Raw genomic sequence first — 23,430 nt, forward strand, 5'->3', positions numbered from 1 at the left:
TACAAATATATAAGAACTCTGTGTTTGTACCACAAATGCATTATTATGCTTGAACCAAGAGCAACGCAGCATAGTTGTTTGGAATGCATGGCATCGCGAATATTGCTAGGTAGATCATACAAGAAATAATGTGATGATTATTATTATTATTCTTATTGCTGACGGAATTGCCATACACTGATATTTTATTAAAATTCGAAGTCCTAAGTTCTAACACTTGCACAGTTTCGAATGACCATTGCCGGTCTCTTCTTTATTTACTTAAATTGTTTATTAAGTAATATTTCTATCTCCACCACTGCCTGCCACCTTCCTCACCGCATTAATTTAGCTCACCCGCTCGAACGCCGATCTTCGGCTTAACGCTCCGGAACCTCCTCACGTCCTCCACCGCTGCCTTCCGGAACATCCCCACGTCCGACGCTCCGATCACCATGTGGTACCCCCTCAGCTTGAGCTGCTCGGCGTCGTCGTGCGGCTTGCCGAAGCCCCCGAGATAGGGCCCACGGATGCCCTTCGCCGCCTGCCTGACGGCGAACACCCTCCTCTCCGTCTCCCTCACCACTTCCCTCACCTTGCGGTTCCCGGGGTCAAGCAGGTATCCCATGCTCGCGCTCAGGTCCAGCGGCCCCATTTGCACCACGTCGACGCCCTCGACGGCGGAGATCTCCTCGACCTGCGCCAACCCGGACGGCGTCTCCACCTGGCACATCACCAGCAAGTCCTCCTCGCACCTCGCGAGGTAGCCATCGTCAATGCCGTAGCCGGAGGCGCGGACGATGGAGTAGGCGTTGCCGCGAACACCACGCGGGGGGAAGCGGCAGTAGGAGACGGCGAGCTGGGCGGCGCGGGGCGACTCGATCCCAGGGAACATGAGGCCGTCGGGGCCGAGGTCGAGGGCCTTCTTCGCCCAGGTGGAGGTGGACTCCGGGAGGCGGATGACGACTGGGGTCTGGGTGGCGGCCAGGGCACGGAGGCAAGGGAGGGCATCGGAGATCCCCCCGGGGCCGTGCTCCATGTCGATGAGTACATAGTCGTAGCCGGCGAGGCCCGCGATCTCGGCAAAGGTCGGGGAGGAGCTCAGGAGGGAGAAGCCATATAGGGTCTCGCCGGCAGCGAGGCGGGACTTGAGTCTACGAGGGTTCAGACTCGAGCTCAGCTGCCCGGCTTCTTGAAACCGCGCGGCGGTCGCAGCAACGGGCTTGAGAGGGCGAAGAGAGGTTTTTATTTTGTTTTTGTGTGATAAGAGGAGAAATGAAGAGGGAGACTTAGAGGTAACAGTAGTTGTAGGAAAGAAGAGAAGGGAGTTGCTGTTGACGACGGCCATAGATCAACTCTCACTCTTCTTGTTCTTGCTAATGGAGAGGAGGCTGTTGAAGACATCCATCTTGTTCTGCAATCCTATTTATAACCACATTGGTAAGTCACATACGTACTCACGTTCCCTTCAATTGAAATCTCCACGTTGTTTCCCTAAATGGGATATCATAGTGCAGCAAGGCGGCTGGTCTTGTTTTGCATGAAAATCGTCAGAACCAAACGTTTTAAGGGTATCCCACTGATGGCGCCGTCTTGCTGTGGCTTCTCGCTCTTCCTTTCGTAATGACCTTCCAGTCTTCCACTTGCTTGCAGTCGTCGTTCGATGTTGACAATGTGACGAAAACAATAAAAAAGGTAAAGAAATCTAACTAAACGACTACAGTAGCTTCAAAATAGATCGACAGCCGTGAGTGACGTGCTCAGTGCGGGGGCTTGCTGATGTTTATCCACTTCCCATCAATCCCACCAATGTTGAATATTTGACGTCAGGATTCCAGAAGCAAAAAAAAAAGTTAAAAAACTTCGAATCGAACATAAATATAACGTTCTATTGTCTTACAACATTGTTAAGGAGCGTTTTTATATAGAATGAAGTCCATGGGACTCAAATTGCATTGAAATTTTGTTTAAAAAAAGTTTTGAAAATATATAAATTCGTATTCAGATTTTGGACATTAAATTATATTAATTGTTATATTGAGTATCGTTTTCTTTGTTTTCTATTGTTCTCACTCTCTTGAATCAGCAATGTTTCTTAACATTTTTATTAGAAAATCAACAAGATTGAGAAGGCTCTTTACTCAAATTCGCCGGCATTCGCTCATTACATGCTTCCTGCATCACCAAGTTAGGACATATGATAGTAAAACAAGAAGAGAGATCATTAATTTTCATTCCCTATTTTAATTTCTTCTTTTATGTATCCTCATATTTATTTTTGATAATTCTAGCTCATGTTCAAGTTGAATAGGGATTTTGGCAGTCTTCTATTTTGCTGCTTCTTGTTTCCTTCCTTTGCCTTGACGTGGATGATTCTTAATTTAATATTTATTATGAGATGCCGTTTCATACTTTTGTTAGATCTCTCTTATATCTCTATAAGTAGTGCACCTTCGCTCAGGTATCTCTACTATACTACTATACTACTACTCTACACATCATCATGACATCTTCTTCACTACCCTTATCATCACCTCCACCACCTTCAAGATCTGAAAAGATTAACTTTTACTTATGCTATGTTATTCTCGTTGTCAACCAGATGATGTACACTGGATTATATATTATATCCAAAGCTGCTTTTAACCGCGGCATGAGCACCATTGTGTTCATCGTCTATCGACAAGCTGCTGGATCTATCTTGTTGCTTCCATTTGCTATAGCTTTCAGAAGGTGATTACTGCCATCTTTAATTATTTTAACAGCTGCTATATCTTTAGTACTAATTTTATTTGCTAATGGTGTTAGGAAAACATTCATGAAACTCACATTCTCGGAACTGTGGAAGGTTTTCTCACTTGCACTCTTTGGGTATGTTATAAGGTCCCTTCTACCAACAAACTAATTAATTTGATGCACTTTCTCTAACTTCTTAATCGTTTTTCAGGATCACGTTAAATATAGAGTTCTCTTATGCCAGTCTGAAATACACTTCGGCAACACTGGCCTCAGCATTGACAAACTCAGTACCAGTCCTGACGTTCTGTTTCGCACTACTTTTCCGGTAAGCTATCTTTTCTATAGAATTCTTTTCTTAATAGATAATAACTTAATCATAAAGTAGATTTAAAGGAAACAAGCTCTCGTCGATATATAGAATAGATAATTAGGCTAACCATCCTAAAATGATAGACCACAATAAATTTAAACGGTCCATCAAATATCAAACTCTAGCCCCTAGGTGGGCTATCAAGATATATTACGTGAGAGGTGTTCATTCTACCCTCCATGACCCTCTCCCTTTTTATTTCTAAGTCGGCTTGTACACCTTTATACTTCAAATTGGGCAAAAGAAAGAATAACATTACTTTGACGCTTGTTTTTTTTTTTTTTTCTTCTTCTCTTTGCTTTATCTTTTGGTCTTCAAAAGCTGGGCTTCCAAAACGAAGCCACGGCTTAATTTTAATATCTGAAAGTTAAGCACCATGCGGGCTGTCTATTCAACTGATTTAGCCTGTGACAATTGATATAGGCTTGCTGTGGAAAACATAAGCAACTAACCTTGTATTTGGTGATTGATTTGCATATATATATGTATATGTACATGAAGAACAGAGAAGATCAAATTGAAGAGCTCTTCAGGGATAGCCAAAGCTACTGGGATTGCTGTCAGCATAGCAGGGATCTTTGTCATTGCATTATATGGGGGACCTTTGATAAAGCCTTTGAGCCATCATCATGTTCTTGGCCAGAGTAGCATCTCCACCACTCACTCTAACGCATGGCTCAAGGGCTCCCTGCTTATGACCTTATCTTGCATCTGTTGGTCATTGTGGCTTGTCGTACAGGTTGAGTGGATCTACAAAACTTCTTCTGACGTGTCCTTGTAATAATTTTTGCAGTTAGATCTTTTGAACTATTGTCTATTTTTATAATATTCTCTTAATATTTTGTGTGATACTTTGTCCCTCTTAACTATAGTTAGTTGTTAATTAGATTTTCTTTTCCAAATCAATATTCTACCTTATAAGAATAATTTTAATTTTATTTTAAATTAAAAAAAAAAAAGAGACAAGTTAAGAATAAATTAATATTATCAGAGAAATTAGATAGTTGAGGAGGACAAGGTGTGATAAAATATAAATAAGAAAATCTATATAAAAAATTAGCTGTAGTTCAGGTTCTACTTGAAACTAACCCTAATTAATACTCAAACTTGTTCATCTGCGTGCAGAGTATATACCTAACAGAGTTTCCTTCCAAACTCCTTTTGACAACTCTGCAATGTACATTTAGTGCACTGCAGTCACTGTGTGCTGCATTGGTGCTTGAAAGAGATTTCGCCAAGTGGAAACTGGGATTTGACGTGGGATTAATTGCAGTCGTGTATTCTGTAAGCACATCAATTGCATGGATAAATAGTATGGATAAGTATATATATATCTCCTTGGATTAACCATTATTTTTTACGACTTCTTTTGTGCAGGGATTCGTCCAAGCTCTTACGTTTTACTTGCAGACTTGGTGCATCGAGAAGAAAGGCGCCGTGTTCTACGCATTGTCATTCCCATTGGCTTTGGTGTTTACCATTATAGCGGAGACTTTTTTCTTAGGGGAGGCAGTTCACTTAGGAAGGTAATAAAATTTAGAAAAATTTATGTTTTACTTCTATTATCATTCATATCTTTATAAGATTGATATTTAATATTTAAGAATACTTTTGAGAGATTAAAAACAATAATATGTATCTATTGAATGATAATCAAAGCAAAATGTAAGGTGTTTTTGATAAATTATCTTCAATATTATGTTTCGGCTAACTGGACTAATGCTTTTGAACATGCATGCAGTATCTTAGGTGGAATTTTTCTAACAGTTGGCCTTTACTCCGTTATGTGGGGTAAAAACAAAGACTACGTTAAAAGTCAACTGCCAGCAGAGAACCTGCAAGAATCAAGAGATGCATCTTTTGGGTGACAGTTTTGTGCGACAGAATTCATACTTGATTTAGGTAAAACAAATTCCTACGTCCGTCCAATAGACAATAGCTCAGAAGCATATCCAGTGCTGGTTTATGTTACCATTGATTCAGAACAGCTGCTCAGAATAACTGATTTAACTGTTTTGCAACTTCTTCAGATAATAATAATAATGCCAAATTAACAGGCAACAATATGTACTCAAGAAGAATTACATCAAACATAGATCATGAGAGATTGATACGATTCGACATAACCACAACTGTCTGTGCATCATTTATTCATATCTATATACCAACCCTATTTTTGCGCACTTCAATGTATGGATATAATCAAGTGTCCACTTGTAATAAACATGAAATGATATCTGTGATCACCAATGCTGCTAGAGAGAGGATTGACAGGAGGATCACAGTAAGTCGAAATGTACCAGCATTGGCCTAAATAAAGCTAAATTTGAAAAGAAGGAACAGATACAAGAATTTGAGCTGAGATGGTTCGATGCCTAATTTGAAAAAAAAGAGCTGATTTACAACGGAGCACATTATACCCAATACAATAACAGAGGTACCTTCAGTTGTGAGACAGTACAAACAAGAGGCTTAATCCTACAATACTTTCTGTTCAAGACGACAGCTTAGAATGTTCTGAAGCTTGCATTTGTACAATCTGTCAAAGTATCATCCATCATTGGTTTTCTTTACTTTAAGATCAACCTCTAATTCTTTGTACTTTACTTCTAATGCTAATCGTTCATTCCCAAGCTTTATACTTTCATTCTCCATCCTCATCTTCTGCAGTTCTCTGTCCTTTTTCTTACTGAATCGCAGCCACTTGAAACGACGTTTTTCTAGCTCCATTATCTGAACTTCAATTTGCAAGTGCCGCTCCTCAAGCTGAAGCAAATGAGAACTCACCAATTGCTTCTGCCTCAACATGGTATTAGATCCTTCTGGAAAAGCTTGGTTCATATCAACATTAATGCCCTGGGTATGAGACCTTCCCGTATAGTCCTGCAAACATGTCGATTGGCCAAAACCTGCATCTTCATGGTCCCCTCCACACTTCAACCTTTTCGGGAAGCATGATCCTGCCCTATCACCGTGCAACACATGATGCTCTTCAGCATTATCTTCCTCGTCATCACTATCAGCACTTTGATCATCTTCATTTGTATCTTCATTTAGACCCCTCCTAGGGTCATGCTCATCTCTACTTCTAAGAGCCAACTGCAGTGAACGCTGAAGTGCTGGATCAGCTGGTAAATTCAACCGGTTACCATTATGGTATGAGCACATCTCCTCATAGAAAAGATGCTTCGAGCTCAAAATCTTCCTTACATCATCCTTTAACTTATCAGAAAGGTGTTCCATATGATCCATAAGTGCTGGATTCTCCACAACCTTACACGATGTGCCCCTACCAAGAATATCCGTAAGCCTCTTATATCTCTTATTGAGATCATTAAACTTGTCTTCGCACTGTTGAGGCGACACATAACAGCCCCTCTTAGCCATAACTTTTGATATCGACTTCCACTTCCCTTTCTTCTGCAATATCGCATGCTTCCTCCTCCCTCCACTGTTACAATCAGATGCAACATCCTCTCCTATATAAGAAACAGCAGTTATCAAAAGTCTAACCATTCCATCAGTCCACTTCATCCGCTGCCATGGGAAGCCCTTGTTCCCCTTTTCATTATGACTGTCGATGCCGTCCTCTGTGAGGCTTGGTTCATCTTCCTCACTCATATAATTCTTTCCACGCTCTCCTTTGTTGTAGTCCACGAAAGGAACTGGTGGATGCTGATCGCATTCATGCATGTGATTCATTGACAATGGGAAAGTATCATGCATTGGTGGATGAACCATCGAGCCCTGGTGGTGCTGGGAATGGCTTACTTGCTGCTGGGGTTGGTGAAAGTGTGGGTGTGATGGATGGGGGAGATGCATGTGCATGGATCCTTGCAAGTCCAGGGCACCATATGAAGCCCCTGGGATCATGCTTCCAGTTGGTATATTTCCCTCCATCTGATGTCCCCGAACAAATTTAGGTACCAAAACTATCAATTACTTCTTCTTCCTCTTAAGATCTCACTATAGATATATTGACAAACTTTTTTTTTTTTGACTAATCAGGCCACAGCCCCTGTTTCATTGAAACTTAATTAGCGGTGATCTTCCACCGAGATACACCACAAAATCAGAAACAAGAAAACCTGTTACAGCAAATGGACCATCCAGCCCTGCTAACAGCTGATATATTGACAAACTGCATTGGTTCAAGCCCTCTCAAATAAATCATTCAGCAATTTAAAGAAACTAAGTAAAGGTTTTGCATTTCTGAAGCTCCTACTGGTTCCCGACTACTCTTAGAACAGATCTTGAAGCTTAGATCAAATCCTACTCGGATATGGCATCACGGAAGAAAGAACCAGACGAAGATTCCAAATTTATGCAAAATGAGAGCAAAACTACCATACCACACAACAAGCACACTATGATCAAGCTCGGCAGCAAACATTCAAAAGAGATTTTCCTACTCCAACTGCAGATTTCTTCACAAAAATCTGAACCCACCTCCAAAACTAGTATCAATGGCGAGTTTTATAACAACAACTTTCATTCTGATTTTGGGCCTTTGAGGTGTGATAGGCTGATGGGCCTTTTCCTCTCGAGGCTTTAGAGCCTTGGAAAACTTGGCCCGCTCCATAAAGGCTAAGCTCAGCCACCTACTAAGCCCTCTTCTGTGTTCATCTTGGGCCATTTCCATTGTTCTTTCGTGAAAAGTTCCGCGCAGAGATGCGTGGCGCAGTGTGGAAGAGCGTGGCCGGATTAGGAGATTCTTCTTTGCAGCGCACCCAATTTGCTCTGCTTCATTCCACCCCCTTCTCCTCCTCCAAATGGAAGTCCAAATCATCCTCCATGGTACGTTTGTTATTCTTTATCATGCCCCATTCGTGCACTCAAGATGTTTGATGTTAGACCTAAGAGAGCAGTGTTGGAGAGAACAATACAGGAGCAGTGTAGGAATAGGAAATGTCTTAGTCCTTTTGATGCATCGCAGTTGTAGCACTTACTGTTTGAATTATGATCTGAATATCTTTCAGGATGGAGGAGGTGGTCAAGAATCATCCAAGGTATGATGAACTTGAACTTGGACTTACTGCATTATCTATGTAGATTGATTAAATCGTTTTTATTGAGTGGGAGGTGCCACTCAATAATTTTCCTCTTCCCTGTACCTTTAATGAGTGGCTGATGCAAATAGAACTGTATGATGTTACCTACCTAGTGATAAGAAAGGTTATTGAATTGATTGAGGTGAAAATTATTTTCCGGCAAAGAAAGCCTCTTGAGAGCATTTCAAATTACGTTAGTCATTGTCCAACACGCGACTCCTAGAAGAGTCCAGCTAAACTATGTCATTGTATCAATATTATTGTATCTAATAGGAGTAGGCTTTTGACAGACTTACCTCAGATATTCAGTTCGACAAAAGCGATCTGATGCAAAGAGTGCTCTTAAGAACCTACTTCTCAATGGCAAATCCTCAAAGCAGTATATTCAGGTAAAATCCTATGGTACTTCTGTCATTGTTTTACACCTCATTTTTTTGGATTGCAACTTAAAATCATGTCGCATGTGGTAATTATTAAAATTTACTTGCTTACATGAATAGATTGAATTTCATCCCATCATAACCCACCCGTGTGAATAGTTTCATCCCTTGTGAACATCATTGTGTTCCATGAGCCAAGCTTTCTTTTATCTTTTGTTTTATTTTTATTTTTCGTCCCGACATCTGAATTTCACTTATTAGGATGATTTTGATAAACATCACCAACCAAAGCGAACAGGCAAATCAAAGTTCCATCGTTCAAGTCTTAGAAAAAGCCAGTGTAACGCAAGCAAGCGTGAGTTTCCCTTAATATTCTCCAACTTTGTGCTGCTTTCAGTTTCCAACTTGTATTTGATCATATTGACTTTACAGCAGTGTTTATAACAAAGACTATGAATGTAGGCATCACTATCAACAAAATAGAATCTTATGTGAGGATACTCATCTAAAAGGAACATGAGTGAAGAAGTCCACTTTCTTATGGCAAACAACTGTACTCGTTAGAAATTTCCTCATAATTATGATTTCAATATGTGAATCATTGTAATTAAAATTTCTGATAGCTAAGTCTAGGAGCTGGGATCTTTTATGTTTCCAACTACATTGCTTTTACAAAATCAGATAATGAGGGAGTGTATTCTGTCCAGGTTGGCAGAACAAGAATAGCTTCAATCAAGAATATTGTGATGATCCTGGCACTCCATCCACCTTTGGTGGACAGAGATCCTTTACCTGGAATTGGTCAGCAAAAAACCTTCATTTCCAGAGTTCTTCGACAGGATTTGAATGGAGGGAGAATTCACAGTGGACTAAATCTAGAGAGAAATTCTGGAATGAAAGTGATGTTGAAGAAGAATCAAGCGATATAGATTTGCAAAGTCATAGAGTTACTCTTGGATTGCCAGCCAGTGGCCCCTTAAAGTTAGACGACCTTAAACGCGCGTAAGTCATGAGTATTTAATTATCTCGTTTTCCCTGTAAAATTAATCCTACAAATGCTTCTTGCTTCTTATATATTTGTTTTCATCATTCTTTTTATTGTCACAGTTTTCGTTCATCTGCTTTAAAGTGGCATCCTGACAAGCATCAAAGTTCTTCACAGGTTAGTCTATTTATCTTACAGTAATTTAGTTGGTTTCTTGAAAGTAGATAGTTGGGTTTTTCTTGAAAGTAGTTTATTGTTGTAATCCTTGTCATCACTATGCACCTTCTTCCATTGATTCATTTTGGCACTACTCAAAGTTGGAAAAGTTGCGTCAAGGAAGTAACAATTAGTTTCGGTCAGCTGTTAACATGAACTTGTAGAAACTGGTACCAAGATCCTGGCAAGTTAGATTAGGCAAGGAAATGGCCGAGTATTTCTACTGTGTTACTTGTGAACTTATATGCCATCGACTTCTGCTCCTGAACGAGGTGTGCAAATGCAGGCCGCCCTTGCCGAGGAAAGGTTCAAGCTCTGTGTTGATGCATACAACTCCCTGTCAAGCGCCTTAAAGCCGAGCTAAGTCCTGCTAATGATATTAATATACCTATGAATTAGACAGGCACCGTGAATTGAACATGTCCGAGTTTTAGCTGTTGATGGTATGGTTGGAGAGAGAGAGGCAAGAGAAGTATTCATGAAACACGGTGTGTTGCATAGCAGTTGCCATTCAAGTCAGAACGTTTCATAAATGTATTCATGAAATGAGCTTGAATTATAATGAGAAGTTTATAATTACTTGTTTGTGTGCAAGTCCCCATAGATGGCACGATTGCAAGCCACCTAATTTTGGTGGGCCCCTTTTATATCTTCTCCGCCGCAATAATCGCTATCAGATGTACACAACACACTTAAAATTAGACCGTACTGAAATGATTAGAAGCTTAGATATGGCTGTGTATAAAATATATATGCGCACGTCTGATGATTTTTCTTTTTGGAAATTATATTTTACCCCAGCTTTACCTTCTAATATTATGTTCAAATTGAAACCGTAATTTTTCTATTATGTTTTATCAAATTAAACATTGATATTAAGAAATACTCATTAGAAATAAAATTATAGAGAATCTAATAAGTTTTTTAATGCATATAATATAATACCGATTGGATTTCAAATAATAAAATTATAAATAAAAATTATTTTTGTGTCATATTTTTGCCATTTGAACTTTGATCGATATGTTTTTTTAAATACATTAAAAAAATTATCAAATTATCGTTAATTTTATATTTAATGAGTATTTTGAAATTTGATCTCTCATATTAATCAAATACATAATAAAATAACTGTTATACTTTAATTTAGACCATAAAAATAAAGTGATATGAATGAAACAATAAGTAATTACGTAAATCTAGACTTTAAACACGAGGTAAAATATATCTCATCTTGATTTTAGTACTTATTTCATATTAATACTCTTTTTCCAATAACAATAATAACAATATATAGTCCCAGAGCAATTAATCATGTGATTGTGATTGCATGAGAAAAAGACAAAGACTCTTGTTCTTCTACGGTTTATTTGGGTAACTGCTTCATAAATTTAAATTTGTAATCACGATATGAAAAAAGTTGCACACAAGGAGATTACGAAATTATTAATTACTAATGGTCATAATGCTTGGATCATTTAATTGTCTCTCCTAATGATATCATTATATCTCACAACAAAATTTTATGTATTTAATTCCATTTCAACTAAATTTTAGCCTTATTTTGTTTGACTATATAATACATTCATACTCTTTTGGGTGTTCAACTAAATGTTCGACGTCACCCATGATTTACAATGAGATTTGTGAGATAAATTATTCATTTGGACTCGGTATCAATTAAATGATTAATAGTTGATTTATTAGTGATTAGTTTCATACTATAAAATCGTCTCAATTTTGTTGACGTCTAGGAGACTCTAGCCCATGGGATCTCTACGTGGTCAACATGAAGATGACTTCAACTACAATTACCTCAGCGATGAGCAAACTAATTCCTGCAATCACATATATTTTCATTCTCAGGTTTCAAATAGATGGTTTCTTTCATAATTAATGTTCAAAATTACTTATTCATTTAATGCTGTATAACTTTGTGTCAATTTATCTATTTTGATCATATAATTTCATTCAAACATTACAATGATTTGTTCGTAGCTTGAATGAATAATTGTGAAATATCAAACTTTCAATCTATGATTTATTTTGAACTGTTCGACAATTTACTTAGAGAAAGTGCTAAATTGTTCAATTTTTTCGTTGACGTTTCAGATAAAATGCTGACTAAATTAGTAACTCAATAAAAAATTAAGACATCAAACAATTTGACATTTTTATCTTAAAGTAAAGCGTTGATGAATTCAACATTTCAGTCTAGGATTGACGACATGGATGATAAGCTGGTAAAATTAGAATATTTTTTTTTGTATTAAGTTTAAATTGTAGTACATTTTGATAAATAAAGTTCAAGTGAGTTAGTTTGGTCAAAAAAAACTCAATCAATCAAATGCACAGGCCCATGCACAGGAAAGGTTCATGCTCCGTGTTGATGCGTGGAACTCCCTGTCAAGTTCCATAAAGCACAGGTAATGAGCTAAGTGTTGTTAGTGGTATAAACTTACCTACTGATGAGTTGGACCAGTAGCAATATTTCTCATTAAACTTTTATAAGATGGGTGTAGTGTATGATAGTTGTGTCATGCATTCTTACATTTTATAGAAATGTATTGCTGGAATGAGTTTGAACTATCATTACAAATATATAAGAACTCTGTGTTTGTACCACAAATGCATTATTATGCTTGAACCAAGAGCAACGCAGCATAGTTGTTTGGAATGCATGGCATCGCGAATATTGCTAGGTAGATCATACAAGAAATAATGTGATGATTATTATTATTATTCTTATTGCTGACGGAATTGCCATACACTGATATTTTATTAAAATTCGAAGTCCTAAGTTCTAACACTTGCACAGTTTCGAATGACCATTGCCGGTCTCTTCTTTATTTACTTAAATTGTTTATTAAGTAATATTTCTATCTCCACCACTGCCTGCCACCTTCCTCACCGCATTAATTTAGCTCACCCGCTCGAACGCCGATCTTCGGCTTAACGCTCCGGAACCTCCTCACGTCCTCCACCGCTGCCTTCCGGAACATCCCCACGTCCGACGCTCCGATCACCATGTGGTACCCCCTCAGCTTGAGCTGCTCGGCGTCGTCGTGCGGCTTGCCGAAGCCCCCGAGATAGGGCCCACGGATGCCCTTCGCCGCCTGCCTGACGGCGAACACCCTCCTCTCCGTCTCCCTCACCACTTCCCTCACCTTGCGGTTCCCGGGGTCAAGCAGGTATCCCATGCTCGCGCTCAGGTCCAGCGGCCCCATTTGCACCACGTCGACGCCCTCGACGGCGGAGATCTCCTCGACCTGCGCCAACCCGGACGGCGTCTCCACCTGGCACATCACCAGCAAGTCCTCCTCGCACCTCGCGAGGTAGCCATCGTCAATGCCGTAGCCGGAGGCGCGGACGATGGAGTAGGCGTTGCCGCGAACACCACGCGGGGGGAAGCGGCAGTAGGAGACGGCGAGCTGGGCGGCGCGGGGCGACTCGATCCCAGGGAACATGAGGCCGTCGGGGCCGAGGTCGAGGGCCTTCTTCGCCCAGGTGGAGGTGGACTCCGGGAGGCGGATGACGACTGGGGTCTGGGTGGCGGCCAGGGCACGGAGGCAAGGGAGGGCATCGGAGATCCCCCCGGGGCCGTGCTCCATGTCGATGAGTACATAGTCGTAGCCGGCGAGGCCCGCGATCTCGGCAAAGGTCGGGGAGGAGCTCAGGAGGGAGAAGCCATATAGGGTCTCGCCGGCAGCGAGGCGGGACTTGAGTCTACGAGGGTTCAGACTCGAGCTCAGCTGCCCGGCTTCTTGAAACCGCGCGGCGGTCGCAGCAACGGGCTTGAGAGGGCGAAGAGAGGTTTTTATTTTGTTTTTGTGTGATAAGAGGAGAAATGAAGAGGGAGACTTAGAGGTAACAGTAGTTGTAGGAAAGAAGAGAAGGGAGTTGCTGTTGACGACGGCCATAGATCAACTCTCACTCTTCTTGTTCTTGCTAATGGAGAGGAGGCTGTTGAAGACATCCATCTTGTTCTGCAATCCTATTTATAACCACATTGGTAAGTCACATACGTACTCACGTTCCCTTCAATTGAAATCTCCACGTTGTTTCCCTAAATGGGATATCATAGTGCAGCAAGGCGGCTGGTCTTGTTTTGCATGAAAATCGTCAGAACCAAACGTTTTAAGGGTATCCCACTGATGGCGCCGTCTTGCTGTGGCTTCTCGCTCTTCCTTTCGTAATGACCTTCCAGTCTTCCACTTGCTTGCAGTCGTCGTTCGATGTTGACAATGTGACGAAAACAATAAAAAAGGTAAAGAAATCTAACTAAACGACTACAGTAGCTTCAAAATAGATCGACAGCCGTGAGTGACGTGCTCAGTGCGGGGGCTTGCTGATGTTTATCCACTTCCCATCAATCCCACCAATGTTGAATATTTGACGTCAGGATTCCAGAAGCAAAAAAAAAAGTTAAAAAACTTCGAATCGAACATAAATATAACGTTCTATTGTCTTACAACATTGTTAAGGAGCGTTTTTATATAGAATGAAGTCCATGGGACTCAAATTGCATTGAAATTTTGTTTAAAAAAAGTTTTGAAAATATATAAATTCGTATTCAGATTTTGGACATTAAATTATATTAATTGTTATATTGAGTATCGTTTTCTTTGTTTTCTATTGTTCTCACTCTCTTGAATCAGCAATGTTTCTTAACATTTTTATTAGAAAATCAACAAGATTGAGAAGGCTCTTTACTCAAATTCGCCGGCATTCGCTCATTACATGCTTCCTGCATCACCAAGTTAGGACATATGATAGTAAAACAAGAAGAGAGATCATTAATTTTCATTCCCTATTTTAATTTCTTCTTTTATGTATCCTCATATTTATTTTTGATAATTCTAGCTCATGTTCAAGTTGAATAGGGATTTTGGCAGTCTTCTATTTTGCTGCTTCTTGTTTCCTTCCTTTGCCTTGACGTGGATGATTCTTAATTTAATATTTATTATGAGATGCCGTTTCATACTTTTGTTAGATCTCTCTTATATCTCTATAAGTAGTGCACCTTCGCTCAGGTATCTCTACTATACTACTATACTACTACTCTACACATCATCATGACATCTTCTTCACTACCCTTATCATCACCTCCACCACCTTCAAGATCTGAAAAGATTAACTTTTACTTATGCTATGTTATTCTCGTTGTCAACCAGATGATGTACACTGGATTATATATTATATCCAAAGCTGCTTTTAACCGCGGCATGAGCACCATTGTGTTCATCGTCTATCGACAAGCTGCTGGATCTATCTTGTTGCTTCCATTTGCTATAGCTTTCAGAAGGTGATTACTGCCATCTTTAATTATTTTAACAGCTGCTATATCTTTAGTACTAATTTTATTTGCTAATGGTGTTAGGAAAACATTCATGAAACTCACATTCTCGGAACTGTGGAAGGTTTTCTCACTTGCACTCTTTGGGTATGTTATAAGGTCCCTTCTACCAACAAACTAATTAATTTGATGCACTTTCTCTAACTTCTTAATCGTTTTTCAGGATCACGTTAAATATAGAGTTCTCTTATGCCAGTCTGAAATACACTTCGGCAACACTGGCCTCAGCATTGACAAACTCAGTACCAGTCCTGACGTTCTGTTTCGCACTACTTTTCCGGTAAGCTATCTTTTCTATAGAATTCTTTTCTTAATAGATAATAACTTAATCATAAAGTAGATTTAAAGGAAACAAGCTCTCGTCGATATATAGAATAGATAATTAGGCTAACCATCCTAAAATGATAGACCACAATAAATTTAAACGGTCCATCAAATATCAAACTCTAGCCCCTAGGTGGGCTATCAAGATATATTACGTGAGAGGTGTTCATTCTACCCTCCATGACCCTCTCCCTTTTTATTTCTAAGTCGGCTTGTACACCTTTATACTTCAAATTGGGCAAAAGAAAGAATAACATTACTTTGACGCTTGTTTTTTTTTTTTTTTCTTCTTCTCTTTGCTTTATCTTTTGGTCTTCAAAAGCTGGGCTTCCAAAACGAAGCCACGGCTTAATTTTAATATCTGAAAGTTAAGCACCATGCGGGCTGTCTATTCAACTGATTTAGCCTGTGACAATTGATATAGGCTTGCTGTGGAAAACATAAGCAACTAACCTTGTATTTGGTGATTGATTTGCATATATATATGTATATGTACATGAAGAACAGAGAAGATCAAATTGAAGAGCTCTTCAGGGATAGCCAAAGCTACTGGGATTGCTGTCAGCATAGCAGGGATCTTTGTCATTGCATTATATGGGGGACCTTTGATAAAGCCTTTGAGCCATCATCATGTTCTTGGCCAGAGTAGCATCTCCACCACTCACTCTAACGCATGGCTCAAGGGCTCCCTGCTTATGACCTTATCTTGCATCTGTTGGTCATTGTGGCTTGTCGTACAGGTTGAGTGGATCTACAAAACTTCTTCTGACGTGTCCTTGTAATAATTTTTGCAGTTAGATCTTTTGAACTATTGTCTATTTTTATAATATTCTCTTAATATTTTGTGTGATACTTTGTCCCTCTTAACTATAGTTAGTTGTTAATTAGATTTTCTTTTCCAAATCAATATTCTACCTTATAAGAATAATTTTAATTTTATTTTAAATTAAAAAAAAAAAAGAGACAAGTTAAGAATAAATTAATATTATCAGAGAAATTAGATAGTTGAGGAGGACAAGGTGTGATAAAATATAAATAAGAAAATCTATATAAAAAATTAGCTGTAGTTCAGGTTCTACTTGAAACTAACCCTAATTAATACTCAAACTTGTTCATCTGCGTGCAGAGTATATACCTAACAGAGTTTCCTTCCAAACTCCTTTTGACAACTCTGCAATGTACATTTAGTGCACTGCAGTCACTGTGTGCTGCATTGGTGCTTGAAAGAGATTTCGCCAAGTGGAAACTGGGATTTGACGTGGGATTAATTGCAGTCGTGTATTCTGTAAGCACATCAATTGCATGGATAAATAGTATGGATAAGTATATATATATCTCCTTGGATTAACCATTATTTTTTACGACTTCTTTTGTGCAGGGATTCGTCCAAGCTCTTACGTTTTACTTGCAGACTTGGTGCATCGAGAAGAAAGGCGCCGTGTTCTACGCATTGTCATTCCCATTGGCTTTGGTGTTTACCATTATAGCGGAGACTTTTTTCTTAGGGGAGGCAGTTCACTTAGGAAGGTAATAAAATTTAGAAAAATTTATGTTTTACTTCTATTATCATTCATATCTTTATAAGATTGATATTTAATATTTAAGAATACTTTTGAGAGATTAAAAACAATAATATGTATCTATTGAATGATAATCAAAGCAAAATGTAAGGTGTTTTTGATAAATTATCTTCAATATTATGTTTCGGCTAACTGGACTAATGCTTTTGAACATGCATGCAGTATCTTAGGTGGAATTTTTCTAACAGTTGGCCTTTACTCCGTTATGTGGGGTAAAAACAAAGACTACGTTAAAAGTCAACTGCCAGCAGAGAACCTGCAAGAATCAAGAGATGCATCTTTTGGGTGACAGTTTTGTGCGACAGAATTCATACTTGATTTAGGTAAAACAAATTCCTACGTCCGTCCAATAGACAATAGCTCAGAAGCATATCCAGTGCTGGTTTATGTTACCATTGATTCAGAACAGCTGCTCAGAATAACTGATTTAACTGTTTTGCAACTTCTTCAGATAATAATAATAATGCCAAATTAACAGGCAACAATATGTACTCAAGAAGAATTACATCAAACATAGATCATGAGAGATTGATACGATTCGACATAACCACAACTGTCTGTGCATCATTTATTCATATCTATATACCAACCCTATTTTTGCGCACTTCAATGTATGGATATAATCAAGTGTCCACTTGTAATAAACATGAAATGATATCTGTGATCACCAATGCTGCTAGAGAGAGGATTGACAGGAGGATCACAGTAAGTCGAAATGTACCAGCATTGGCCTAAATAAAGCTAAATTTGAAAAGAAGGAACAGATACAAGAATTTGAGCTGAGATGGTTCGATGCCTAATTTGAAAAAAAAGAGCTGATTTACAACGGAGCACATTATACCCAATACAATAACAGAGGTACCTTCAGTTGTGAGACAGTACAAACAAGAGGCTTAATCCTACAATACTTTCTGTTCAAGACGACAGCTTAGAATGTTCTGAAGCTTGCATTTGTACAATCTGTCAAAGTATCATCCATCATTGGTTTTCTTTACTTTAAGATCAACCTCTAATTCTTTGTACTTTACTTCTAATGCTAATCGTTCATTCCCAAGCTTTATACTTTCATTCTCCATCCTCATCTTCTGCAGTTCTCTGTCCTTTTTCTTACTGAATCGCAGCCACTTGAAACGACGTTTTTCTAGCTCCATTATCTGAACTTCAATTTGCAAGTGCCGCTCCTCAAGCTGAAGCAAATGAGAACTCACCAATTGCTTCTGCCTCAACATGGTATTAGATCCTTCTGGAAAAGCTTGGTTCATATCAACATTAATGCCCTGGGTATGAGACCTTCCCGTATAGTCCTGCAAACATGTCGATTGGCCAAAACCTGCATCTTCATGGTCCCCTCCACACTTCAACCTTTTCGGGAAGCATGATCCTGCCCTATCACCGTGCAACACATGATGCTCTTCAGCATTATCTTCCTCGTCATCACTATCAGCACTTTGATCATCTTCATTTGTATCTTCATTTAGACCCCTCCTAGGGTCATGCTCATCTCTACTTCTAAGAGCCAACTGCAGTGAACGCTGAAGTGCTGGATCAGCTGGTAAATTCAACCGGTTACCATTATGGTATGAGCACATCTCCTCATAGAAAAGATGCTTCGAGCTCAAAATCTTCCTTACATCATCCTTTAACTTATCAGAAAGGTGTTCCATATGATCCATAAGTGCTGGATTCTCCACAACCTTACACGATGTGCCCCTACCAAGAATATCCGTAAGCCTCTTATATCTCTTATTGAGATCATTAAACTTGTCTTCGCACTGTTGAGGCGACACATAACAGCCCCTCTTAGCCATAACTTTTGATATCGACTTCCACTTCCCTTTCTTCTGCAATATCGCATGCTTCCTCCTCCCTCCACTGTTACAATCAGATGCAACATCCTCTCCTATATAAGAAACAGCAGTTATCAAAAGTCTAACCATTCCATCAGTCCACTTCATCCGCTGCCATGGGAAGCCCTTGTTCCCCTTTTCATTATGACTGTCGATGCCGTCCTCTGTGAGGCTTGGTTCATCTTCCTCACTCATATAATTCTTTCCACGCTCTCCTTTGTTGTAGTCCACGAAAGGAACTGGTGGATGCTGATCGCATTCATGCATGTGATTCATTGACAATGGGAAAGTATCATGCATTGGTGGATGAACCATCGAGCCCTGGTGGTGCTGGGAATGGCTTACTTGCTGCTGGGGTTGGTGAAAGTGTGGGTGTGATGGATGGGGGAGATGCATGTGCATGGATCCTTGCAAGTCCAGGGCACCATATGAAGCCCCTGGGATCATGCTTCCAGTTGGTATATTTCCCTCCATCTGATGTCCCCGAACAAATTTAGGTACCAAAACTATCAATTACTTCTTCTTCCTCTTAAGATCTCACTATAGATATATTGACAAACTTTTTTTTTTTTGACTAATCAGGCCACAGCCCCTGTTTCATTGAAACTTAATTAGCGGTGATCTTCCACCGAGATACACCACAAAATCAGAAACAAGAAAACCTGTTACAGCAAATGGACCATCCAGCCCTGCTAACAGCTGATATATTGACAAACTGCATTGGTTCAAGCCCTCTCAAATAAATCATTCAGCAATTTAAAGAAACTAAGTAAAGGTTTTGCATTTCTGAAGCTCCTACTGGTTCCCGACTACTCTTAGAACAGATCTTGAAGCTTAGATCAAATCCTACTCGGATATGGCATCACGGAAGAAAGAACCAGACGAAGATTCCAAATTTATGCAAAATGAGAGCAAAACTACCATACCACACAACAAGCACACTATGATCAAGCTCGGCAGCAAACATTCAAAAGAGATTTTCCTACTCCAACTGCAGATTTCTTCACAAAAATCTGAACCCACCTCCAAAACTAGTATCAATGGCGAGTTTTATAACAACAACTTTCATTCTGATTTTGGGCCTTTGAGGTGTGATAGGCTGATGGGCCTTTTCCTCTCGAGGCTTTAGAGCCTTGGAAAACTTGGCCCGCTCCATAAAGGCTAAGCTCAGCCACCTACTAAGCCCTCTTCTGTGTTCATCTTGGGCCATTTCCATTGTTCTTTCGTGAAAAGTTCCGCGCAGAGATGCGTGGCGCAGTGTGGAAGAGCGTGGCCGGATTAGGAGATTCTTCTTTGCAGCGCACCCAATTTGCTCTGCTTCATTCCACCCCCTTCTCCTCCTCCAAATGGAAGTCCAAATCATCCTCCATGGTACGTTTGTTATTCTTTATCATGCCCCATTCGTGCACTCAAGATGTTTGATGTTAGACCTAAGAGAGCAGTGTTGGAGAGAACAATACAGGAGCAGTGTAGGAATAGGAAATGTCTTAGTCCTTTTGATGCATCGCAGTTGTAGCACTTACTGTTTGAATTATGATCTGAATATCTTTCAGGATGGAGGAGGTGGTCAAGAATCATCCAAGGTATGATGAACTTGAACTTGGACTTACTGCATTATCTATGTAGATTGATTAAATCGTTTTTATTGAGTGGGAGGTGCCACTCAATAATTTTCCTCTTCCCTGTACCTTTAATGAGTGGCTGATGCAAATAGAACTGTATGATGTTACCTACCTAGTGATAAGAAAGGTTATTGAATTGATTGAGGTGAAAATTATTTTCCGGCAAAGAAAGCCTCTTGAGAGCATTTCAAATTACGTTAGTCATTGTCCAACACGCGACTCCTAGAAGAGTCCAGCTAAACTATGTCATTGTATCAATATTATTGTATCTAATAGGAGTAGGCTTTTGACAGACTTACCTCAGATATTCAGTTCGACAAAAGCGATCTGATGCAAAGAGTGCTCTTAAGAACCTACTTCTCAATGGCAAATCCTCAAAGCAGTATATTCAGGTAAAATCCTATGGTACTTCTGTCATTGTTTTACACCTCATTTTTTTGGATTGCAACTTAAAATCATGTCGCATGTGGTAATTATTAAAATTTACTTGCTTACATGAATAGATTGAATTTCATCCCATCATAACCCACCCGTGTGAATAGTTTCATCCCTTGTGAACATCATTGTGTTCCATGAGCCAAGCTTTCTTTTATCTTTTGTTTTATTTTTATTTTTCGTCCCGACATCTGAATTTCACTTATTAGGATGATTTTGATAAACATCACCAACCAAAGCGAACAGGCAAATCAAAGTTCCATCGTTCAAGTCTTAGAAAAAGCCAGTGTAACGCAAGCAAGCGTGAGTTTCCCTTAATATTCTCCAACTTTGTGCTGCTTTCAGTTTCCAACTTGTATTTGATCATATTGACTTTACAGCAGTGTTTATAACAAAGACTATGAATGTAGGCATCACTATCAACAAAATAGAATCTTATGTGAGGATACTCATCTAAAAGGAACATGAGTGAAGAAGTCCACTTTCTTATGGCAAACAACTGTACTCGTTAGAAATTTCCTCATAATTATGATTTCAATATGTGAATCATTGTAATTAAAATTTCTGATAGCTAAGTCTAGGAGCTGGGATCTTTTATGTTTCCAACTACATTGCTTTTACAAAATCAGATAATGAGGGAGTGTATTCTGTCCAGGTTGGCAGAACAAGAATAGCTTCAATCAAGAATATTGTGATGATCCTGGCACTCCATCCACCTTTGGTGGACAGAGATCCTTTACCTGGAATTGGTCAGCAAAAAACCTTCATTTCCAGAGTTCTTCGACAGGATTTGAATGGAGGGAGAATTCACAGTGGACTAAATCTAGAGAGAAATTCTGGAATGAAAGTGATGTTGAAGAAGAATCAAGCGATATAGATTTGCAAAGTCATAGAGTTACTCTTGGATTGCCAGCCAGTGGCCCCTTAAAGTTAGACGACCTTAAACGCGCGTAAGTCATGAGTATTTAATTATCTCGTTTTCCCTGTAAAATTAATCCTACAAATGCTTCTTGCTTCTTATATATTTGTTTTCATCATTCTTTTTATTGTCACAGTTTTCGTTCATCTGCTTTAAAGTGGCATCCTGACAAGCATCAAAGTTCTTCACAGGTTAGTCTATTTATCTTACAGTAATTTAGTTGGTTTCTTGAAAGTAGATAGTTGGGTTTTTCTTGAAAGTAGTTTATTGTTGTAATCCTTGTCATCACTATGCACCTTCTTCCATTGATTCATTTTGGCACTACTCAAAGTTGGAAAAGTTGCGTCAAGGAAGTAACAATTAGTTTCGGTCAGCTGTTAACATGAACTTGTAGAAACTGGTACCAAGATCCTGGCAAGTTAGATTAGGCAAGGAAATGGCCGAGTATTTCTACTGTGTTACTTGTGAACTTATATGCCATCGACTTCTGCTCCTGAACGAGGTGTGCAAATGCAGGCCGCCCTTGCCGAGGAAAGGTTCAAGCTCTGTGTTGATGCATACAACTCCCTGTCAAGCGCCTTAAAGCCGAGCTAAGTCCTGCTAATGATATTAATATACCTATGAATTAGACAGGCACCGTGAATTGAACATGTCCGAGTTTTAGCTGTTGATGGTATGGTTGGAGAGAGAGAGGCAAGAGAAGTATTCATGAAACACGGTGTGTTGCATAGCAGTTGCCATTCAAGTCAGAACGTTTCATAAATGTATTCATGAAATGAGCTTGAATTATAATGAGAAGTTTATAATTACTTGTTTGTGTGCAAGTCCCCATAGATGGCACGATTGCAAGCCACCTAATTTTGGTGGGCCCCTTTTATATCTTCTCCGCCGCAATAATCGCTATCAGATGTACACAACACACTTAAAATTAGACCGTACTGAAATGATTAGAAGCTTAGATATGGCTGTGTATAAAATATATATGCGCACGTCTGATGATTTTTCTTTTTGGAAATTATATTTTACCCCAGCTTTACCTTCTAATATTATGTTCAAATTGAAACCGTAATTTTTCTATTATGTTTTATCAAATTAAACATTGATATTAAGAAATACTCATTAGAAATAAAATTATAGAGAATCTAATAAGTTTTTTAATGCATATAATATAATACCGATTGGATTTCAAATAATAAAATTATAAATAAAAATTATTTTTGTGTCATATTTTTGCCATTTGAACTTTGATCGATATGTTTTTTTAAATACATTAAAAAAATTATCAAATTATCGTTAATTTTATATTTAATGAGTATTTTGAAATTTGATCTCTCATATTAATCAAATACATAATAAAATAACTGTTATACTTTAATTTAGACCATAAAAATAAAGTGATATGAATGAAACAATAAGTAATTACGTAAATCTAGACTTTAAACACGAGGTAAAATATATCTCATCTTGATTTTAGTACTTATTTCATATTAATACTCTTTTTCCAATAACAATAATAACAATATATAGTCCCAGAGCAATTAATCATGTGATTGTGATTGCATGAGAAAAAGACAAAGACTCTTGTTCTTCTACGGTTTATTTGGGTAACTGCTTCATAAATTTAAAT

At 38.9% G+C, this 23,430-nt stretch overlaps 8 protein-coding genes across 8 annotated transcripts; 4 read left to right on the forward strand and 4 right to left on the reverse strand.

Annotated features, from left to right (window-relative positions):
- Nucleotides 1–117: 117 nt before the first annotated feature.
- On the reverse strand, nt 118–1,376 carry LOC140780132 (uncharacterized). The gene has a single exon (XM_073125485.1). The coding sequence runs from the start codon at nt 1,325–1,327 to the stop codon at nt 323–325; it is 1,005 nt and encodes a 334-aa protein (XP_072981586.1). The 5' UTR covers nt 1,328–1,376; the 3' UTR covers nt 118–322.
- A 1,103-nt stretch (nt 1,377–2,479) lies between these two features.
- On the forward strand, nt 2,480–5,152 carry LOC140780131 (WAT1-related protein At5g64700-like). Its single transcript, XM_073125484.1, has 7 exons — nt 2,480–2,712; nt 2,788–2,850; nt 2,927–3,043; nt 3,590–3,827; nt 4,214–4,372; nt 4,466–4,614; nt 4,830–5,152. Exons 1-7 carry the CDS (start codon nt 2,483–2,485, stop codon nt 4,954–4,956), a joined length of 1,083 nt encoding a protein of 360 aa, XP_072981585.1. The 5' UTR covers nt 2,480–2,482; the 3' UTR covers nt 4,957–5,152.
- A 120-nt stretch (nt 5,153–5,272) lies between these two features.
- LOC140780130 (uncharacterized) lies at nt 5,273–6,988 on the reverse strand. The gene has a single exon (XM_073125482.1). It carries the CDS (start codon nt 6,986–6,988, stop codon nt 5,639–5,641), a length of 1,350 nt encoding a protein of 449 aa, XP_072981583.1. The 3' UTR covers nt 5,273–5,638.
- A 764-nt stretch (nt 6,989–7,752) lies between these two features.
- Nucleotides 7,753–10,301, forward strand: LOC140780133 (uncharacterized). The gene is made up of 7 exons (XM_073125486.1): nt 7,753–7,885; nt 8,068–8,097; nt 8,430–8,528; nt 8,781–8,874; nt 9,227–9,521; nt 9,627–9,681; nt 10,007–10,301. Exons 1-7 carry the CDS (start codon nt 7,760–7,762, stop codon nt 10,082–10,084), a joined length of 777 nt encoding a protein of 258 aa, XP_072981587.1. The 5' UTR covers nt 7,753–7,759; the 3' UTR covers nt 10,085–10,301.
- A 2,129-nt stretch (nt 10,302–12,430) lies between these two features.
- Nucleotides 12,431–13,689, reverse strand: LOC140780119 (uncharacterized). The gene has a single exon (XM_073125471.1). The coding sequence runs from the start codon at nt 13,638–13,640 to the stop codon at nt 12,636–12,638; it is 1,005 nt and encodes a 334-aa protein (XP_072981572.1). The 5' UTR covers nt 13,641–13,689; the 3' UTR covers nt 12,431–12,635.
- A 1,103-nt stretch (nt 13,690–14,792) lies between these two features.
- On the forward strand, nt 14,793–17,465 carry LOC140780118 (WAT1-related protein At5g64700-like). Its single transcript, XM_073125470.1, has 7 exons — nt 14,793–15,025; nt 15,101–15,163; nt 15,240–15,356; nt 15,903–16,140; nt 16,527–16,685; nt 16,779–16,927; nt 17,143–17,465. The coding sequence occupies exons 1-7, from the start codon at nt 14,796–14,798 to the stop codon at nt 17,267–17,269; spliced, it is 1,083 nt and encodes a 360-aa protein (XP_072981571.1). The 5' UTR covers nt 14,793–14,795; the 3' UTR covers nt 17,270–17,465.
- A 120-nt stretch (nt 17,466–17,585) lies between these two features.
- Nucleotides 17,586–19,301, reverse strand: LOC140780117 (uncharacterized). The gene has a single exon (XM_073125469.1). It carries the CDS (start codon nt 19,299–19,301, stop codon nt 17,952–17,954), a length of 1,350 nt encoding a protein of 449 aa, XP_072981570.1. The 3' UTR covers nt 17,586–17,951.
- Nucleotides 19,302–20,065: 764 nt separating this feature from the next.
- LOC140780120 (uncharacterized) lies at nt 20,066–22,614 on the forward strand. The gene is made up of 7 exons (XM_073125473.1): nt 20,066–20,198; nt 20,381–20,410; nt 20,743–20,841; nt 21,094–21,187; nt 21,540–21,834; nt 21,940–21,994; nt 22,320–22,614. Exons 1-7 carry the CDS (start codon nt 20,073–20,075, stop codon nt 22,395–22,397), a joined length of 777 nt encoding a protein of 258 aa, XP_072981574.1. The 5' UTR covers nt 20,066–20,072; the 3' UTR covers nt 22,398–22,614.
- Nucleotides 22,615–23,430: the final 816 nt, after the last annotated feature.

This window comes from Typha angustifolia, chromosome 3 (genome assembly GCF_048772165.1).
Source record: "Typha angustifolia cultivar Huaian chromosome 3, ASM4877216v1, whole genome shotgun sequence".
Taxonomy (NCBI): domain Eukaryota; kingdom Viridiplantae; phylum Streptophyta; class Magnoliopsida; order Poales; family Typhaceae; genus Typha; species Typha angustifolia.

Coding starts and splice junctions, on each gene's coding strand:
- LOC140780117 (XM_073125469.1), bottom strand. CDS start 19,301: ATGGAGGGAAATATACCAACTGGAAGCATGATCCCAGGGGCTTCATAT.
- LOC140780133 (XM_073125486.1), top strand. CDS start 7,760: ATGCGTGGCGCAGTGTGGAAGAGCGTGGCCGGATTAGGAGATTCTTCT. Junction 8,875..9,226: donor CCAGTGTAACGCAAGCAAGC/GTGAGTTTCCCT, acceptor TATTCTGTCCAG/GTTGGCAGAACAAGAATAGC. Junction 9,682..10,006: donor AGCATCAAAGTTCTTCACAG/GTTAGTCTATTT, acceptor GTGCAAATGCAG/GCCGCCCTTGCCGAGGAAAG.
- LOC140780119 (XM_073125471.1), bottom strand. CDS start 13,640: ATGGCCGTCGTCAACAGCAACTCCCTTCTCTTCTTTCCTACAACTACT.
- LOC140780131 (XM_073125484.1), top strand. CDS start 2,483: ATGACATCTTCTTCACTACCCTTATCATCACCTCCACCACCTTCAAGA. Junction 2,713..2,787: donor TTTGCTATAGCTTTCAGAAG/GTGATTACTGCC, acceptor TAATGGTGTTAG/GAAAACATTCATGAAACTCA. Junction 4,373..4,465: donor TAATTGCAGTCGTGTATTCT/GTAAGCACATCA, acceptor TCTTTTGTGCAG/GGATTCGTCCAAGCTCTTAC.
- LOC140780130 (XM_073125482.1), bottom strand. CDS start 6,988: ATGGAGGGAAATATACCAACTGGAAGCATGATCCCAGGGGCTTCATAT.
- LOC140780132 (XM_073125485.1), bottom strand. CDS start 1,327: ATGGCCGTCGTCAACAGCAACTCCCTTCTCTTCTTTCCTACAACTACT.
- LOC140780120 (XM_073125473.1), top strand. CDS start 20,073: ATGCGTGGCGCAGTGTGGAAGAGCGTGGCCGGATTAGGAGATTCTTCT. Junction 21,835..21,939: donor TTAGACGACCTTAAACGCGC/GTAAGTCATGAG, acceptor TTATTGTCACAG/TTTTCGTTCATCTGCTTTAA. Junction 21,995..22,319: donor AGCATCAAAGTTCTTCACAG/GTTAGTCTATTT, acceptor GTGCAAATGCAG/GCCGCCCTTGCCGAGGAAAG.
- LOC140780118 (XM_073125470.1), top strand. CDS start 14,796: ATGACATCTTCTTCACTACCCTTATCATCACCTCCACCACCTTCAAGA. Junction 15,164..15,239: donor TTCTCACTTGCACTCTTTGG/GTATGTTATAAG, acceptor ATCGTTTTTCAG/GATCACGTTAAATATAGAGT. Junction 16,686..16,778: donor TAATTGCAGTCGTGTATTCT/GTAAGCACATCA, acceptor TCTTTTGTGCAG/GGATTCGTCCAAGCTCTTAC.